General features: G+C 36.7%; 2 protein-coding genes across 9 annotated transcripts in view; one reads left to right on the forward strand and one right to left on the reverse strand.

Annotated features, from left to right (window-relative positions):
* Positions 1 to 8237, forward strand: part of gria3b (glutamate receptor, ionotropic, AMPA 3b) — a 141137-nt gene extending 132900 nt beyond the window's left edge. For 2 of the 7 annotated variants that reach the window (XM_073854072.1, XM_073854070.1), the window contains 3 exons: positions 1468 to 1582; positions 2907 to 3154; positions 6756 to 8237. In XM_073854072.1, the coding sequence (XP_073710173.1) occupies positions 1468 to 1582; positions 2907 to 3152 (361 nt within the window). In that variant the 3' untranslated portion in view covers positions 3153 to 3154; positions 6756 to 8237. Of the gene's footprint in view, positions 1 to 1467; positions 1656 to 2906; positions 3155 to 6755 lie in introns of those variants that run through there. The other 5 variants (XM_073854073.1, XM_073854071.1, XR_012357891.1 and 2 more) reach the window with 4 other exon arrangements.
* A 4687-nt stretch (positions 8238 to 12924) lies between these two features.
* Positions 12925 to 20089, reverse strand: part of thoc2 (THO complex 2) — a 101056-nt gene continuing 93891 nt past the window's right edge. The window contains exons 37-39 of one of the 2 annotated variants that reach the window (XM_055177276.2): positions 19801 to 19871; positions 19604 to 19649; positions 12925 to 13694 (exon numbers count right to left, since the gene is read on the reverse strand). In XM_055177276.2, the coding sequence (XP_055033251.2) occupies positions 19622 to 19649; positions 19801 to 19871 (99 nt within the window). In that variant the 3' untranslated portion in view covers positions 12925 to 13694; positions 19604 to 19621. Of the gene's footprint in view, positions 13710 to 19603; positions 19650 to 19800; positions 19872 to 20089 lie in introns of both variants that reach the window. The other variant, XM_055177275.2, reaches the window with a different exon arrangement.

Genomic DNA, 20089 nt, shown 5'->3' on the forward strand with positions numbered 1-20089 from the left:
ATCACCTACAGTATAATTCCCGTCCTTCTAAAGGACTAAAATGTAGGGCTGATAGATAGGCTATTTAAATCACTAACAGGACATTCAATAAAACAACAAATGTGGGATAGGATTTTACCATCATAAAAGTGTTTGGCTGTTAGTGATCAAATGTACCATATGGCATTAGCAAAAGTCGTTTCAGAAGGCCTATTACATTTTGATGGAAGATTACGAGAACTGTTCTAAGTCTGTGGTATAAAATAATATAAGAATGTAAATAAGGTTGTGAATTTATGTCGACTTTAATTGGTTAGCATTATGCTAACTGTTTAAACTGATATGTTATTACACAAAACGCTGTGAAAGCTTTCATTCAAGTCAATACATCTATGAATGATTTTAGTAGTATGTCGATAATGAAATTGTCATCTTGTACCACATAAATCATCACAACTGTAATGCTAATCATTGCTAGCCTAGCCTTTTTTACAATATTATTACATACTAATAGGCCTATTTGGTTAGGGTTAACAGCATAATGCAGGGTTTACACCAGACGCGGTAGATGCGGCAAGCACAAGTGATTTACAAGTTAAGTCAATGCAAAGACGCGATTAGGCATCCTGTGGCGGGGTACACGCGGTAAGCGCGGTGCGGATGGCGCGGAACGCCCGGAAGGCGCAGATGACGGTTTCGGTGCAAATTGTGCGTTGCCGCGTGAAACGTGCGAGTAGAAAACTCTGCGCCGCGTTAACCAATCAGGACCTTGCTGTAGTAGTGACGTGACTACAGGAAGCGAGCGGAGTGGCAGAGTCGCAGAAGCCCCTACCATGACGCAAATTACCGCGTGAATGTCTCGAATTACTAGAATTTTATGCACAAATGAAGCAAGTGAACTTAAATGTTCAAGCGTCCAACTATGCGCAAATAGTGCGTTTTTGACACCTCTACCGCGGCTGGTGGGAATGCACCATAATAATTGCAAAATGCCCTTTGACTTTTGTGTGTATAGTCTTGTTTACTTTATAAATGTCTTCTTGCTTGTTTTTATAGTCTATGCTGCGCTAAAAAATCTGTTCACAGAGTCCTAACGTCAACTCTCCTCAGCCTGAACAAGATACTACTGGTAATTTTCATTGGTCTGTCAGTCAATGGAGGGTTCGGGCGCACATCCACTCTCTAAAGATGATCAAATTAACCCAGGAAGCTTCTCTGCTTTCATAGCCGTACAGGCGATCTCTGCAGTAAACGCCTGCCTGCTCTTCTCTTAACAGTGTATGCCGATTACTCGAAGCGATACGGGTAGGTCCTGGCACACTAGTTTAGCCCTGGTGAATGGAAGGTACTAGTCAGTATGCCTGCCACTCTGTGTGTTGTATTGGCCAGGAGCCCTGCTTTATCGCTTTGTAAAGTATGAAGTAGTTAAGACTTGAATAACATAAAATAACATAATATAATGTTATTTATGTTATTTCCCACGTGAAGAACTCCTGTAAACCTTGCAGTATTGAAACTCAGTGAACAAGGCATCTTAGCCAAGCTGAAAAACAAATGGTGGTACGATAAGGGTGAATGTGGAACCAAGGACTCTGGAAGTAAGGTCAGTCGCTGCAGGTCTTCTGTACTGATTCGAAAAATGCATTTTGACATATTGTTCATATGCAAAGAACAAAGCAATAGTAGTCAAGTAGCTTGATTGAATAACTTACTGATGTCTAAGAATATATATACTGTAGATACACTCTATATATACTGTGTATATATATATATATATACATGATGATGATTTTTGGCCACGAATAAATGACACGATGGCCATGCACACTTCCCCATATCTTGTTATCATAATATTTCTCTTTTTTGATCAGTTTTTTTACTGAATCTTCTCAATATAAGCTGTAATGTTAAAACAATAGACTAGCATGTACTGTATGGGGAATTACTATAATAGTAAAAGTGCAAATTCATCAGGAAATTAGATCAAATTTTTGTATACCAGTTGTCTTTCTTGCTTATTTTCCTTTTGATATAAATGAAAGTCTAACCATTATGCTGCTGGTCTTACTTACCAAACTTCGAATTTAAAATTTGATGTATTAGTGTTGTTACTTATTTGTCTTTTACGCAAGAAACGTGTCCGTTCAATTATTGAACCGCCTGTGGCTCTAACCACAAACAACATTTCTCATAGTGACGGATAGATTTGACCTATAATTCATTTAAACAGTAGGGTTGACTAGAAATCCATGAACACAAGGACCATAGTTTATTTGCACACACCAGGGGTTATTCATTCATATAGCTGAGATTATTAGTTCATGTAGCTTTAAAAACGAGTCTGTTTAACTCTGCGTTTTCCAACTGCACTCATTGGACCTCATGGCAAATAGTGTAATACTAATGGACAAATTTTTAATGGACAAGTTTGGGGGGTAAGCAGCAGCAGAATGGTTGGAAATGATTTTTAAATTCAGTATTCTGGGTGTAGAAAATATGTCAAAATATGAATTTGAAGGTTAAAGAAAGTCAAGGCAGATTTTTCATGTAAGGTTAACGATTTAGAGGTCTGACCTGTATGTAACTGACCAGCTTCCTCAAAATAGATGAAGAAGCCAATGAGAATTGCAGGTTAGAGAAAACACATCTACATTCACCAGTTATGGTCCTGATTGACTTAATTAAGCTTCCATTTGAAGCATCTTATGTAGAAGATGATCTATTTCAGCCATAGATTATAAATCCATCCACTGGAATTTAGATTCCTCTGCTAGAAGCAGAATGTCTATATCTCAGAGCCAGTAGTCCTGGTTGATAGTTGAGATGAAGTATTTAAAGAACATATTAAGAACTGTCTAGTCTAGAGGATTCTCTGTCAAATGGTCACCACCGCAAGATATACTAACTATCTTCCTCACTTCTCTTAGGACAAGACAAGTGCTTTGAGCCTGAGCAATGTGGCTGGTGTCTTCTATATTCTGGTTGGTGGATTGGGGCTGGCCATGATGGTGGCTTTGATAGAGTTCTGTTACAAGTCACGTGCAGAAGCAAAAAGGCTGAAACTTGAAAAGAACGCCCAAAACTATAAGCCAGCCCCTCCAGCCAACACTCAAAACTTTGCCACGTACCGAGAAGGCTACAACGTTTACGGAACAGAAAGCGTTAAGATCTAATGGTAATGCTGCTACACCTGCTCTATGGGTAGATGGATAGATGCATGGATGGATGGATTGAAGGATGAATGGATTGCATGGATGGATAAATGAATGGATGGATTGCATGCGTGGATTTCATTAATGGGTGGATGGTTGGATTGCATACATGGATGGATTGCATGGAAGGATTGATGAATGCATGGAATGGATAGATTGTATGGATGGATTAGTGGATGTATAGAAGTATAGATGGATTGTTTGGATGGATGAATGTATGTATAAATAGATGGGTGGATGGATGAATGTATGGATGCATGAATGGATGGATGGATTGAAGGATGAATGGATTGCATGGATGGATAAATGAATGGATGGATTGCATGGATGGATTGGATGAATGAATGGATGATTAGATGGATATGAGTATGGACAGACTGATGGATTAATGGATTAAATGGATGAATTACTAGGTGAATAGATTGAAGAGATGGATGAATAAATGGATGGGCGGATTGATGGAAGAATGGATTACATGGATGAATATATTGCATTGATGGATGGATTGTATGGATGGATAGATTGGTGAATACATGGAATGGATGGACTGCATCGATGGATTGGTAGATTGATGAATGGATGAATAGATTGCATGGGTGAATGATGGATTGCATGGTGGGATTGATTAGATCAGGGGTGGGCATCAAGGGCCACAGTCCTGCAGAGTTTAGCTTCAACCTTAATCGAACACACCTGCATGTCATTTCCAAACAGTCCTGAAGACTTCAATTAGATTTTTCAGCTGTGTTTGATTAGGGTCAGGACCAGGAGTTCCCCACCCCTGGATTAGATAAATGAATGGATGGATAATTAGATGGATAGTAGTATGGATGGACAGACTGATGGATTAATGGATTAAATTGATGAATTGATGGATGAATAAATTGCATGGATGAATGGATGGATGGATGAATCAATGGATGGATTACTTGCTTGGATGGATTGATTGATTGCATGGATGGGTGGATTGATGGAAGAATTGATTAATGGATAAAAAGATTGCATGGATGGATGCATGAATTAATTTATGGATTGCATGGATAAATGGATGGATAGATGGATGGATGAATACATGGGTAGATTGATGGATAATTGGATTACATGGATGAATTGATGGATGAATAGATTGCATGGATGGGTGGATTGATGGGCAGACAGATGGATGAATAGATTGCATGGATGGATGGATTAATGAATAGATGCATGGATGGATTGAAGGGTGGATAGATAGATGAATGGATGGATAGAAGTATGGATGGATGGAAGGAAGAATAATTGGATGGGTAGATGGATTAATTGATTGGATGGATGATAGCTGGATGGATGAATTGATTGCATGGATGAATAGATGAGGAATTGATTGCATGGATGGATGAGTGGACAGAAAGAAGTATGAATGGATGGATGAATTGCATGGATGGATGGATAAATTAATAGATGTATTAATGGATGGATTGCATTTTTGGATGAATTAATAGATGGATAGATGTATGGATGGATTGCATGGGTGGGTCAATGATTGGATGAATGAATGGATGATGCATAGATGGATTAAAGGTTGAATGGATGAATTAATTGCATGGATGGATCGATTGATGAATGGATGAATTGCAGGGTGGATAGAAGTATGGAATTGATTGCATAGATAGATAGATAGATGGATGGATGATAGATGGAAGGATTGATTGCATGGATGGATAGATAGATGAATTGATTGGATGGATGGATTAATTGATTGGATGGATGGTAGATGGATGAATAGATTGCATGGATGAATAGATGAGGAATTGATTGCATGGATGGATGAGTGGACAGAAAGAAGTATGAATGGATGGAAGAATTGCATGGATGAATGGATAAATGAATAGATGTATTAATGGATGGATTGCATTTTTGGATGAATTAATAGATGGATAGATGTATGGATGGATTGCATGGGTGGCTCAATGATTGGGATGAATGAATGGATGATGCATAGATGGATTAAAGGTTGAATGGATTAATTAATTACATGGATGGATCGATTGATAAATGGATGAATTGAAGGGTGGATAGAAGTATGGATGGATGGATTAATAATTGGATAGATAGATGGATGAATAGATAGATAGATAGATAGATAGATAGATAGATAGATAGATAGATAGATAGATAGATAGATAGATAGATAGATTGATTGATTGATTGATTGATTGATTGATTGATTGATTGATTGATTGATTGATTGATTGATTGATTGATTGATTGATTGATTGGATGGATGAATGATAGATGGATGAATTGATTGGATGGATGATAGATGGATGGATGGATTGATTGCATGGATGGATAGATAGATGAATTGATTGGATGGATGGATTAATTGATTGGATGGATGGTAGATGGATGAATTGATTGAATGGGTGGATGATAGATGGATGAATTGATTGCATGGATGGATGGATGATAGATGGATGAATTGATTGCATGGATAGATAGATGGATGGATGAATTGATTGGATGGATGGATGATAGATGGATGGATGGATGGATGAGTGGATAGATAGAAGTATGTATGGATGGATGGATGGATGGATGGATGGATGGATGAATGAATGAATGGGTGGATAGATGATGCATGGATGGATTAAAGGTTGAATGGATTAATTAATTGCATGGATGGATCGATTGATGAATGGATGAATTGCAGGGTGGATAGAAGTATGGAATTGATTGCATAGATAGATGGATGATAGATGGATGGATGGAAGGATTGATTGCATGGATGGATAGATAGATGAATTGATTGGATGGATGGATTAATTGATTGGATGGATGGTAGATGGATGAATTGATTGCATGGATGGATAGATGGAAGAATTGATTGAATGGGTGGATGATAGATGGATGAATTGATTGCATGGATGGATGGAAGGATTGATTGCATGGATGGATGGATGAGTGGATAGATAGAAGTATGTATGGATGGATGAATGAATGAATGAATGAATGGATGGATGGATGCATGGATGGATGCAAGGGTGAATGGGTGGGTGGTGTTTGTGTTGTTGTGTTTGTGCTATCAGTGTGTGAAGTGGAAGAGAGTTCAGTCTGTATGTTTTCAGTTGGTTGCATCATCAGTCAGATTGTGCTCCAGCACTCAATACAAACACATTCTGTTGATTTTTCTACTCTGGCAGAAAACAGTGAATGATGTCCTGCATGTGCTGCTGGCCCAGACAAAAATGTTTGACAGTGACAAATCAATGTAGTGGAAATGACAGCGAGCACCAAAGGAAACATTCATGAAATCTAATTCTTATAACAGAGTACCTGGCACATACATCAACTTTAACTTATTTTTCACTGGCACATCTTTTTTTATTTATCTTTTAATATGGATGAGTCCATTGAGGTGTGTGATGTTCCATTAAACTTAGTAGACTAAATTGAAGAAGAACTTAGATATCAGATGTATTATGGTACAGGTTTAATATAGTAAATTATTTTCATTTTTATATATAACATTGCATGTTGCTCTCAGATCACATCAGTAATGCTTTTTTCCTCTTCTGTCTGCTTTAGCACAGACTCAGAGCCTTGCAGCGTTGTGTGATAATAATGACAAGAGATCTTACAGAGACGGCTGGATCTTTAGGAGGGGATCTTCGCCCGCCTCTCTCGCCCACTCTCCATACACATCAATCCCAGCCTCTCCTGCCCACGCAGACGCTGCGTGATAATCCAAGACGACGATCCAAGCGTGGACTGTTGGAAGAATTGGATAAGACTTCTTCAGTGCCTTATGGAATATTCAGAGAATCATATTGATGCTAACTCATCGTGGAAACACCGCATCCCTCAAATCACACAAACACATCATCGTCATTATCCTGTGAAATAATCTCTGAATACACACATAACTTCACGGAAACCAAGAAACGAAGCCATCATTTGCGAATTTAGCACATTGAAAGAGCCAATCTGACTTCAGACGTCTTCTGTAAACTTTGTGAAACCTGCTTTTCAAGCAAACGGGGAAACCGCTTCAGTACATCAACTGTAAATTTGCTTTCACAATCATTAAATGGGTGTATTAATTTATGGGATTTGGATTATTTCCATTACAGATCAGGGTCATTGTGAATCAAATATGATATGTTAAATATTGTGTTTTTTATTTGAATTATATTTCTCAAGATGTTCTCTCGGCTCAAAAGCTATAAACCCCATTTGACCGACGACAATAATTGTGTTTACACATCATCTGGCCTACAAAAACCACCCAGTTTCATTCATACAGTACACAACTCCTGACACACATCTGAACATCTTGTAGTTAACACAACATTTACTGTACAAGAAACTATGAAATGGATGACATTAATGTAGATAAACTGCACTTCACTAAATGGCCATGGCTTTTATGATGTAGTATTTGATTACCTCACACAGTTTACCTGAATATAATTCGCACATGAACTTGAGCTTTGAGATTTAGTTTCATTTGATGAGCATTATTAGTGTTTGGTGAATTATTTAGAAAAACAAAACTAAGACTAATAACATTTACAATAGATTTATAAAGGTGATAACAGGGGAGGCTTAGCACATTTACACTGTTTTGTGTTCGAAAGCAAACTAAACTGTGATTCCAGTGGGATTCAGGAAGAGATTGACCCTGAATAATCCACCGACAGATCGTTTTATAATGAGAACATGGAAAACAAAACTCAATGAATTGTACAGTGACATTTCTAGTGAGGGATTCACAAACCACTGAGTGAATTCCCAAATTTTCTATCTGCATGCGGAAATTTGTGATTGCCGAGTAAAGCCCTGCGACTTCCGTTAGATTCTAGAGAGGGTTGGTAGAGAGTCGATTTCAACCTTCATATGTTCACCTGCTCCTTCCCTGTAAAACTGCACTTCAGATCAGCGTACATGGACAGGTGGCGGACTAATATAAGACTGCATGCATGGGTATCACTTCCCAAGCCCTGATAGTGAGGCCTTGTACAAAGAATTTTAATACATTTTGTAAATAAAAAAGATGTATAGAAGAAAGTGTGATTATTTTCTTGTGACAATTGAGTCTGTGCTACTTGAATCATTTAGTACTGAGAGTTATATATTTGGGTCATTCTACAGAAACGTCCACTTTTGGTATGGCAAGATGTCTTAAATTGATTTATTTTTCTAACATTTAAACTTAGACCACATTATTAGATTACTCTTTGACTTTATGAGTACACATACATGACAGCTTAATGATTTTTTATTTTTTGTGTGCATGTACTTAAAGACTGCGTACACCATTTTTTGTCACTGGTGTTACCTTACTTCTTTAGCAGTATTAAAGGTGTTTTTGAAATATTTATAATTTTCTCAGCTTTAAAGCTTAATTCTTAAGTGTAGCAGAATTCAATGAATTTAAAATTATCATCATGTCACATGTGAATGATTTTATTTAATGTGAAAGAAAAAAAACACATTAACACCAGTGACATAACAATTCACCAGTCACTGGTGTTACTGATCTTTACTGGTGTTGCCCATAAGGAAGGTAACACCAGTGACAGTAACACCAGTGACAATTTTCATGAAAACTACATTTTACAAAATGGCTGCTGCAAAGTATCAAACTTCATGTTGTCAATCATTGTATACTCACTAAATTAAGTAATTTAATTCATTTGTATTCTAGTTTTTTGCAATTCCCAAACAATAAAGGAGGTCATACCAGTTACTTAAACTAAAAGCTTCATATGAAATCATGAGATAAATAAGAAGATTTCTGATAACTGAAAAGAGACAGTCTACTTTTATGGGCTTCTCTTCATAGATCTCCAGGAAAGTGAAAGAAGGAAGTCAAGTGATGATTTTTATATAAAAATAAGAGCTTTTTGTTAAACGGTAACACCAGTGACACAACTCCAGGGGACCACTACTTTCATTATATATTTTATAATATTTATTTAGCATTTTGTTTTTTTTATGTAGTTTACATCATATATTTGATAGTTATGGACACATTATTGTATTTTAAATGGAAGAAAACACTGTTTTTGATCTAAAAAAAAGCATTTTCCCTCTGTACATGACTGTGGGGACGAGCACGTCTGTGCTGCTTGGAATTCTAATTAATTAATAAAAATCAAATATTGCTACATTGATGGCTCAAGAAAGTGTAATTGTTCAAATAACATATTGTGACATTTTAAAATATAAAAAAATTAACCCTAAAGTGTTTTTCAAGTGTAATATTTCTGTAAAGGCTAGGAACAGAAAAATGGAAATTTCTGTAGAATGACCCATATATATATATACACACAGTTTTGTACCTAATGTACACATATCTGTACCTAAACGGTACATATAAGGATCTTTTAAATGGTACCATCACAGTGACGCCATTGGACCATTTTTTGTCTGGCAGTGTGTAATGTTTCACAAGTCATGAAAGGGACTGATTAACTTAATGAAAACTTTATGGGGCAGTTTTCCAGACAGGGATTAAACTAGTCCTACACTGAAATAAATGTAAAAGCTGTCCAAACTGAAAACATTTTGCCCTGACATATCTTAAAATACATCAGTGCCCTTTGTTTTGCCTCAAAATGCACACAAGTAATATTTTTAGTAAGGCATGTTTGTTCATATTTCCTAATTAAACTAATCCCTGTCTGGAAAACCATCCCTAAATGTGGTTTGCCCCCATTAGCAGGTCAAACTAAATATATTCATAATATCATATAAATACACATGAGTATTTGTTTACCCAGGATGGAGTTTCCCATTTTTAAACATGTTATTACATTTTTGGGGGGACATGTAATATAACTGTTAAAAACTCTGATTTGCATGCCCTGTATACAGGGACATCATGCACCAATTTTTTTAAGGGGGCACAGTTCACAGAAATTTGTGCATACATAGACATCAAACGAAATATTATAGAGCTTTCAGCCTTTTCCATGTCACTAATCTGAACACCCCTGCTTCCATGCAAAAACCTCCAAAATAAAAGTGCTGAATAACTTTTATATCAAATACTATTCAATCGGAATAATGACACATATTGGCATCATATTTACATCTGAAACGGCATGTTTTGTTTATTTACGTTTTGTTTAATGACTTATTTAATTGTGCCATTAATGCATTTTGCATAACAACTGCATTATCCTATGAAATAAATTCATATAAACAACGAAAATGACATAAGCTAGCCACGTGATTGATTTTAATGTTCAATAATGATTTAAAAAATATATGCTTAGATAAAATTATTAAAGGAACGGATTTTTGCATTAATTTTACCTCATATGTGAACGTGTGATCCCGCGCCCCCGTAAACTCTGGCGAACTTTGGCGTTGTACCAAGAAGATGAATCTAGATATCTCTACTAACGTCGAGACGGTCACATTTTAAACCATACCTTTTCTACACAGAGGAGGTTAACACATTACCATACTGGGGTTTGGAAATGTTGTGAGCGTTTGTTACAAGTTTTATTTCCTCAGATAGCCAAATGCAGCAGCAACAGGAAAGCTCGTGAGCGCGCTCAGAAGCTGATGACGTCTGCGGCTGCGCTGACTGCAGCGCCTGCCGCCAGAATAAAGTAGCCTACTGTAACATGATTCAAACGGCAAAAATCTCTGAAAAGTGACAAGGATGCAGCACCTAATTGATAATATTGTGCATATTAAACCGATTAAAAGACAAGTAACAGATTAATGGACACTTCTTTGATTTTGCATGCAAAATACATTTGGCTAAAAAAACCTAGAGGGCACGTGCCCCCTCAGTTTGAATAGGCATGACGCCTCTGCCTGTTTATGACCTCATTGTATTACTAGTAGATCCTATACGTTCACGTTACTAAATGCTAAAGCTACTATAATATAGCAACTTTTTTTACAGCAAATAATCTGTTAGTTTAATTTTACTAAAATATGAAACTAATACTTAATATTAAGTAGGCTACTACTTTTCATCATAATACATTAAAAAAGTTATAAATAGCCTACTTTATAGATCATTTTTAAATGTTGAGCTTGATAAATGCAGCAAAGATCTTTGCAACAATTTGTTTTAAGCAGTTTTTCTCTGTTCCAAGGGTCAAAATTTTTAATTTTCACAATCTCAAAATATTAATTTTAATTTAATTAAAAAATAATTTTTTTTTACATAAACTGAAATTGGGTTATTGATTTGTGTAATTTAATACAAAATACAATTATTATTATTATTATTATCAAAATACATTATTTTGAACAGCTCATCTAGAGATATTAAACTTGCAAGAGGTGCCATGTTCAAATCCCAGACGAGCCCCCATATGTTACAGCCGGCTCACAAGCCGTAAAAAAAAAGGGAAAGCAGGCGTGATCAAAGTTTGCAAACATTTATTAAACAACAAAAAAACTTTAATATAACTGAAGCAAACAGGAGAGACATAACTCCGTGCACGTGAATGGTTGCAGACAGGATGAGAATGAGATGAGTCCACAGCAGACCCAGGCTGTTTTTTCAATCCAAAGGCTGCAGCCTTCACTTGTTTCAGAATATTAACAACTATAAAGCCGACTATTATTCTTAGTTAACCATAATTGTTGTAATATGCTTATGACCTGCAAATGTACTGCTCAGTTAACAAACCAGGCTTGATGACGTATGCAGCCTGCACATGTGACCCCCGGAGGCTGCAGTCTATGGATTGAGAAACGGCCACAGAGAGAGAAACACCATCTTAGGTTTTCATTTAGGGAAATCAAATCAGAGCTTGTCTGATGAGATCCATGTGGTTATGTGTCACAAAGCTGTCATCATTAGATTATAAAGTGCACCTTTGATCAAGTGTTTGCAGATGATAACAGCATCTTTTAGTCTAGTGTAGTCAGCATCCCTTCTGCATACAGTAGCTGACTTCATGCACGCATTAAAACTCAACTTAAGAACTACTATTAATCTACCTGCCATCTTTCAGTAAGTATATGAGGACCTCTTCACAATAACAACAGTTTTTTACTTCAATTGAGCGATTTTTAGTAAAATTACTGTAACCAAAAATTCAGTAGGTTGCTTCAGAGGCATAACGCATGTGACAATAAAGCAATATTTACAATTAAAAAATATTTGGTGTCCCCAGAGTACATATGTAAAGTTTTAGCTCAAAATATCATATAGATAATTTATTATAGCATGTTAAAATTGCCACGTTGTAGGTGTGAGCAAAAATGCAAATGAGCTGATCTCTCCACTAAATGGCAGTGCCGTGGTTGAATTGTGCAGATTATGGAGTGGTATTATCCCCTTCTGACATCACAAGGGGAGCCAAATTTCAACTACCTATTTTTTCACATGCTTGCAGAGAATGGTTTACCAAAACTAAGTAACTGGGTTGATCTTTCTTACATTTTATAGGTTGATAGAAGAACTGTGTACCCAATTATAGCACTTAAACATGAAAAAATTAGATTTTCATGATGTCACCTTTAATACAAGAGTACATTTAAAAGCATTACTTCTGTACGTAAGAATCTGTCTTGACAACTTATCTTGTAGTGGAGTAATATTTGACCAGTAGTATCTGTACTTTAACTTAAGAAGTTGTGTACTTTATCCACCTCTGCAGAAAACATCATAACACAATGACAGGCAACATTTGTGACCAACTGGTGCAAAGAAGCCAGTTACACAAGTTTAAGCATTGCAACAGCATGCAATTAAAAAACAACAGACAAGTGATACACTAAGAAAACTATTTTATTTAGAAAAGCATACACTTTGTAGACTTTGCCGGATAAAAACTTCATTAAGTAGTTTGTAAAGTCAGTAATCGTTTTTTTTTTTAAGTCCATTTATTCCCGGAGAAATCCGGCTTGCCATTCTTTATACAAATGTTTTAAAAACGTGATTGAACACACAAGAAAATCAGGAGGCGTTTACATTTGAAATGAAACTAACAGGAAATGTCTCATTACACTGAACCCTTTTATTTCTGTATACATAATATACAAATAGAGCATTTGGACTGCTTCAAAACATCTAGCCTAAATATCACGTATGAATTAAAAAGAAGGAAAAGTAGTATCCTGAAAACCTAATCGAGCGAAGACGCCGTGTTTTCTTCTTTCTTAAAAAACAAACAAAACACAACGAAATAGAAAGGTAATAGAGGCGAGGGCATAAAAACGCAAGCATTCGAGAGCGACATACCAATTCGACCTGAATTTGTTTGTGATGCAAGCAGCACATTGTGCTAAATATTTAAAGGAAACAAACTTTCAGTTAAGTACTGAAAATATCACAATAAAAATGGCAGATTAAAATACAAGCGACGAGCGTTTCTAGGCAGAACAACAGAAGTTTGGATGCAGGCAAAATTCCTAAATGTCCAAAGGAATTCTCTTTCCTCCAGACGGTGACAGAAGACCAATCTTAAGACGCTGAGATGGTTGAGAAATCTTGGGATGATGAATTCTGCAGCCTGCAGCGGGTCACAGCGGGGAATACGGCTGAAGAGGAACAACCTTATTAAAATAAGAAACACACATCTTGTCCTTAACAAACTTTGCCAAAACAAAATTATTATTGCAAATCAATTATTACCATCTTACAGTGTGGGGTATAACTAGTTACTAAGTTATTAATTACTGTAATTTAATTACTTTTCCAGTGATTTAATTACAGTTACTTCTGATGTAATTGAAGTAAATACTGTGTATGGACTGTAAATCAATAATATGTAATACAATAATGGATTTCTAAGGTTAAAATGCATGTTTTTTATGTATGCTTCTCACTTTAAATACTTTGGTGGGTTAATAAGAGTGATAGTGGAGTGTGATTCTGATTCCGCAAAACCTTATTATTCAACATCCTTAATCCTACCCAATTCCTACCAATACTTCAACTTAACAACTACTTTACTAAGTATTAACTCTTTCCCCGCCAGCCAGTGCCAGCATTGTTTATGCTTTTAACAAAAGTTTAATGCCTTCCAAAAAATGTTTTTCATTAAATAAACAAACAAACAACATATAAATGAAGGAAAAGACCCTCTTTTTAAACTAAATAAACTGTTTCATCCTACCTTTGTGTGTTATCTTTTTATCACCTCTCAAATATGGGCAGGTTTCCTCAAAAACACCAAATTTTAAGAAAAAACTGAGAAAACTCATGTTTTTGTAAAGGACTTTTGATAGAGATCTGACTCAGAGAGATCCTCAAAACATACATGGAGTTTGAACTGCTTGCCCTAATGGAACACCTCTGGGTTTCATAAGTTGGGTAAGAGCGCCACCTAGTGGATAATAGTGGAAATATGAATTGTTGTAAAAACTTGTCATTGGCAGGGAAACGTTTCTCTCTTAAAGTGATAGTTTGGCCAAAAAAGATATTAAACCCATGATTTTCTCACCCCCATGCCTGAGATGCATATGTCCATCATTTCACAGACGAAAACATTTTCAGTTATTGTAGAAAATGTCTTAGATCTTTCAGTTGTTTTAATGTAAAAAAGTTACGGGGTCCACATCATTTAAGTCCTAAAAACTGTGCATTTATCCTTCCCCAAAAAAATCCATTAGGCTCCAGTGGGATAAACAAAGGGCTTCTGAGGGTAATCCGTGCGATGTTGTTGTAGAAATATATTTAAAACTTCTGAAAAATGATCTCAGACAGCTTGGGGCGAGCAAATCATGGGTTTAATATCATTTTTGGCCGAACTATCCCTTTTAATTGAAGAGCTAGTTCGTCAATGGCGGGAAGAGAGTTATTAGGAGTATATTTTTGGTAAAAGTAGTTAATAGTGAGAACTGGACCTTAAAAAGTGTGACCAGAATAATTGATGTACCGTATTTTTCGGTCTATAAGCAGCGTTTTTTCATAACTTGGCTGGTGCTGCGTCTTATGCGCCTTGTAAGTCGGCATGAATTAATTTTGGCATTCATGAGGCAAGAGACAGCATTACCGTCTACAGCCGCGAGAGTCCCCCATATGCTGCTTATAGGAGTGGGCGATAAACCGGTAGACGTGATTAACCGGTAAAAATTTGTCAACCGGTAGAGATTTTGGACTATCGTCTATACTGAGGTTACGCGCCCACGTCACGCTCCTGTGCGCGTTGTCACGGAAATGTAACGTTTGTACACGTATTTAAGCACCACCGTTTTTAAATCAAGCTATTTTAAGCCATTTTAAACACAAACAACAGATCTGTATGCTTGCGCTCTTTTTCTGTGTGAGGAGTGCGCAAGTCACGCAACCGCTGCTCATTAAGCTCGTGAGCATTTTTCGCGCTTTATTGCCTTAGATACACATGCGTCAAAAGTCCCATCTTTGCAAGTATCCTTATAACACAACCATTTAGGGCTTAAGAGAAAGTGAACGGCTAAAAGAGAAAACGCATGTGTACCATAGGGTCTGGAATTTGGTCTTAAAGGGGAAGTTACCTAATTTTGCTCCTGCTCTGTCACTCATGTTTATCAAACAGCATTAGGAGAAACTCTCTCACTGCTCTTGACCAAATTACTTTTCTACCTTAAATAAAATATACTTATATATATACATGCATAATTATTTATTATCATTCCTTTATTTAGTCTTGTTTATCTTCTTTTTATGCTTGTATAAGGTTTTTGTGAGAATTATGAAAAGTTCTATGATATTAAAGATTTTAAGAACAGAAAAACCTTATTAAAGCATTAAAAACCCTACCGTGATACATATCGTTATCATGATATAAAATGAATCCTATCGTGATAGGAGATTTTGGTCATATCGCCCACCCCTAGCTGCTTCTGTATTTATGTAATTCAATAGATTCAGTAATGTTGAATGACGAGTATGCAAACTTTACACTAGTTAGCCTATTCACCTTCCAGGTAAGTTGTGTATGCTATGGTTTATCGTTTAAATAACTGATAATATTACTTTAATGTACAGATATCTACTCAGCCTGCTGTTCTGTCTGCTATTGTTTAGTTGAATAACTTGCCTTTCTGTTCTTCGGCTTGGAATAACTTGCCCTAAATGTCTGTTCTTCGGCTTGGAATTTGTGAAATAATTTTCTAAATAAACGCAACGTATTGTGACTTATACATGTTATTTCATCTCAACTCTTTTGCCACCATTGACGAGATATCTCGTCAATCAAGAGAAAACGCTTCCCAGCCAATGACGAGTATCTCCGTCTTTCCGCAATACCACTATTATCCACTAGGTGGCGCCCTTCCACAACTTTTTAAACACAGAAGTGTTGCCCTATAGCAAGCAGCTGCATGTCCGTGTCTGTTTTAAAGATCGCTCCGAATGGGATCTCCATGAAAAGTCCGTCACAAAAATGGAATTATCTCTGCTTTTTGCTCAAAATGTGGCGTTCTTGCAGAAACCTACTCATATTCAAAAGCTGATTATAAAACGGTTAGTTCCAATCCTTGATTCTGATTGGTCAATAGGTGTGCTTTATTCACGATAAAACACTGCTATGACCGCTTCACCCAACGGTTCTATTTAATATCACTGCGCCCTTAGCAACACCCTTAGCAACACATAAACATATGTGACCCGTCACGGAAACCAGGGACACAAGTCGGCAGCACAAGTTCCGAGAAAATGAGAAACAAAGTTTTTTTTTTCAAAATTTGTGATTTTCGTTTTATTGGAGAATCTGTTAGTTGAGATCACGAAGAAGCCTCTCCATGTTTGAGATAACAGTTTTTGTATATTTAAAAGCGTACATTTTGCGGTTAAAATAGGCTTGTTTTTCCAGAGATTCTAGCGTGCAGCGGGGGGGCGTCATTGTCTGTGTATATTTACATACTGTATAAGCTTGTGTTTTCGCCTCCGCCCCCAAAGGGAACAGCGTGACTACTAAATAAGGATAGTTCGCCCAAAAATGAAAATAATGTAATTAATGACTCACCCTTATGTCGTTCTAAACTCGGAAGACCTCCGTTCATCTTCGGAACACAGTTTAAGATGTTTTAACGTTAGATTTAGTCAGAGAGCTTTCTGTCCCCTTCATTGAAAATCTATGTATGGTTTCCATGTCCAGAAAGGTAATAAAAAGATCATCAAAGTAGTCCATGTGACATCAGTGGGTCAGTTTGAATGTGTTGCAGCATCGAAAATACAGTTTGGTCCAAAAATAGCAGAATTACGACTTTATTCAGCATTGTCTTCTCTTCCGGCTCGAGCGCGAAGTCACGTGACTGTAGTAACGCGGCTACCCTGTTCCTCAGATATGTTTGTTAAGTTGTTGTTTTTTCAAGCGTATAGCGTGCGTCTCCCCAGACTGTAAAGCTCGGGCGCACAAAACGAAAGAAAAATAAAAGAAGCTGGGGCGGAACAAATAACAGTCAGCTGCATCGTACGTCAGCCGCGTCACTGACTTTATGCGGCGCCGCAGTCGGATGACGTCAAAGTACCGCGAGAGCTCCTCAAGAAATCTTTCGGAGTAGTTTAATTTCGAGTCGCTCTCGCGGTACTTTGTCGTCATTTCTTTGTCAGTTCCTGCAGCGCAGCACGAGTCCAAACACACAGAATTTACATAAAGATTGTTGAATTCATTATATAATTGGCTACATGTTTTGTCTATCAATATTTTCCATGAAGTCATTGGCTGATGGAGGAACGAGCGAGCGATTGGTAACATCTTTAAAGGATGTCACGTTTTCGACTGCGCTGTTTGGATGATCTGTTATACTACCTATAAAATAAAAACTTAACTTTGAAGGCGGGTTCACGTGTTTAACGGAGTGTAATCATATACCCTTACATGTTACGATGTAAATAGTCCTCAGATTGTATATTATGTTGTATTACTAGACATTCATGCGAAATCTGATGTCAACAATATAGACTATACATCTTTATTTCACGGATTATACGCATTTGTGGACAAAATGGTCATTGGATAATCTGAAACAGACTGGATTCGAGTTGTGATCAACACAAAGGTAAAAAGTCAATGTTTATTTTTGCATGTTGTCATTTGGACTTCTGTCATAAAATACTACATGATGGTAGAACATCAGAATCTCAAAACGGCTTTACAGAGGGTATGGCTTAGCTTAATGAGATGTAAATGAGCCCTATTGTCTCCCCCAGTTGGAAAGAAGAGTCTCTTTCGTCTCGATTTTCTCGGTTTGAGTATTTCTGAGTTCCTATATTCAAATGGCCACAACTTCTCCATATGTTATCAGATTTCCATGTGTTACACATCGTTGGAAAGCTTAGAAACTGCACTTTCAGAATCTGTGAATAACTCAAAATGGCCCAGATCCGACTTGTGTCCCTACTTTCCGTGACTGGTCACATATAATGAGACAAAGTCTGAGAACAGTTTGTTGTTTTTATTTGAGCTTTCATGTTGTTGTTCGCAGTCAGGGACTATTTTTTTCTAGCGGAAGGAATGCTTTTATTGATTTAACTTCATGAAAGTTGCACTAATATTTTTTTTACTTTAATATTGTGTGGTAACCGTTTCATAAAAGCAATAAGGTACTCGAGGCAAGTGCTGTATCGTGAATAAGTAACGGCTGAAGGGGTTGCAGGCACTCCGCTTCGCGTCGTGCCTAACAACGCCCTTCAGCCGTTACTTATTCACGATACAGCACAGCCTCTCGTACCTTATTGCTTACTTACAAAAGAACTACTGAAGGTAGGATGAAACAGATTTTTTTTTTTTGAAAGCAGAGGGTCTGTTCTTTCATTTGGTATATTGTATGTTTATATATTTAAAGAAGAACATTTTCTGAAAGGCATTAAACTTTTGTGAAAATCATGGAAAAACGCTGGCGGGCAACTTTTTTTAAAAACGCTGGCGGTGAAAGAGTTAATGCTGCATTTTTGAATGATGCGGCTCATACTCCGGTGTGATTTATAGTCCGGAAAGTACGGTATTTTTACATGATTTATTCGAGCCGTTTCAAGTCTATCTTTGTATCATTTACTAAGTAGGATTTAGAATTTGTATAGTATTAAGTAATTAAATCATTTTTGGAGATAGTTATTTCTACAGTAATCTAATTACTTGATTAAAGATGACATTAGTAACTAGTAATTCATTACGTTTTTTAGTAACTTGCCCAACACTGTCTTCTAATACCAGCTCCTTTTCATATTCATTCACACAATTCTTAATAAAAATTTGTCATTTCACTGGCCAAAACAGGCAAAACAACATACTCTAAAGCGCCATTCACATCATAACGATAAAAACTCTAGTTTTAAAAATAAAAAGAATAGCGGAGTTCACACCAAAACTTTAACAATAAAGATACAATGAAGTTATAGTTATTGTCCGGTGATGTGGACAATAATATAGTTATCATTATAGTTAACATTGTAGTTATCGTTTAAGTGTGAACGGCCCTTAACCAATCACAACATCTTGTCTGCATTAATAGCAAGCACTCACCTTGAGGGCCAGTAAGCATTATCTGTGCTTCTCTGATGATTTATGGGTGGAAATTGTTAAGGAGAAGCATCACACGTTAAACAGATCCATAAGAGTAAATACAGATACAGTGATTGAGTATGAATGTCTATATACACCTCCTCTTCCTCCTCATCTACAGCTTCACTGCTGTTTAGGTTTAAGGTGTTAAAGGATATTGTTTCTTGTCTTCTTTAGCGCCGGTGCTCTCTCTCTTCTTTTCTGATTTCTCTTTGTCATGCCTAGACTCCTGCATCAAAACAAACACCACATGAAGAAAGAAAGAGCAAGTTTTACCACTTTACTGAATGACCTGGATGATAACAAGATAACTGTAGTTTAAATGCTAGAATGCAGAGGCGATGGCATATACCATCAATTTCTAGTCATGAGATCCTCTTAAAGGAGCTCACACAAGCCATCGTGTGTTACATTACAGTTCTGGCTGGGCATTGTTAAAAGTGATTG

Source organism: Misgurnus anguillicaudatus, chromosome 16, assembly GCF_027580225.2.
Source record: "Misgurnus anguillicaudatus chromosome 16, ASM2758022v2, whole genome shotgun sequence".
In the NCBI taxonomy this organism is placed as follows: domain Eukaryota; kingdom Metazoa; phylum Chordata; class Actinopteri; order Cypriniformes; family Cobitidae; genus Misgurnus; species Misgurnus anguillicaudatus.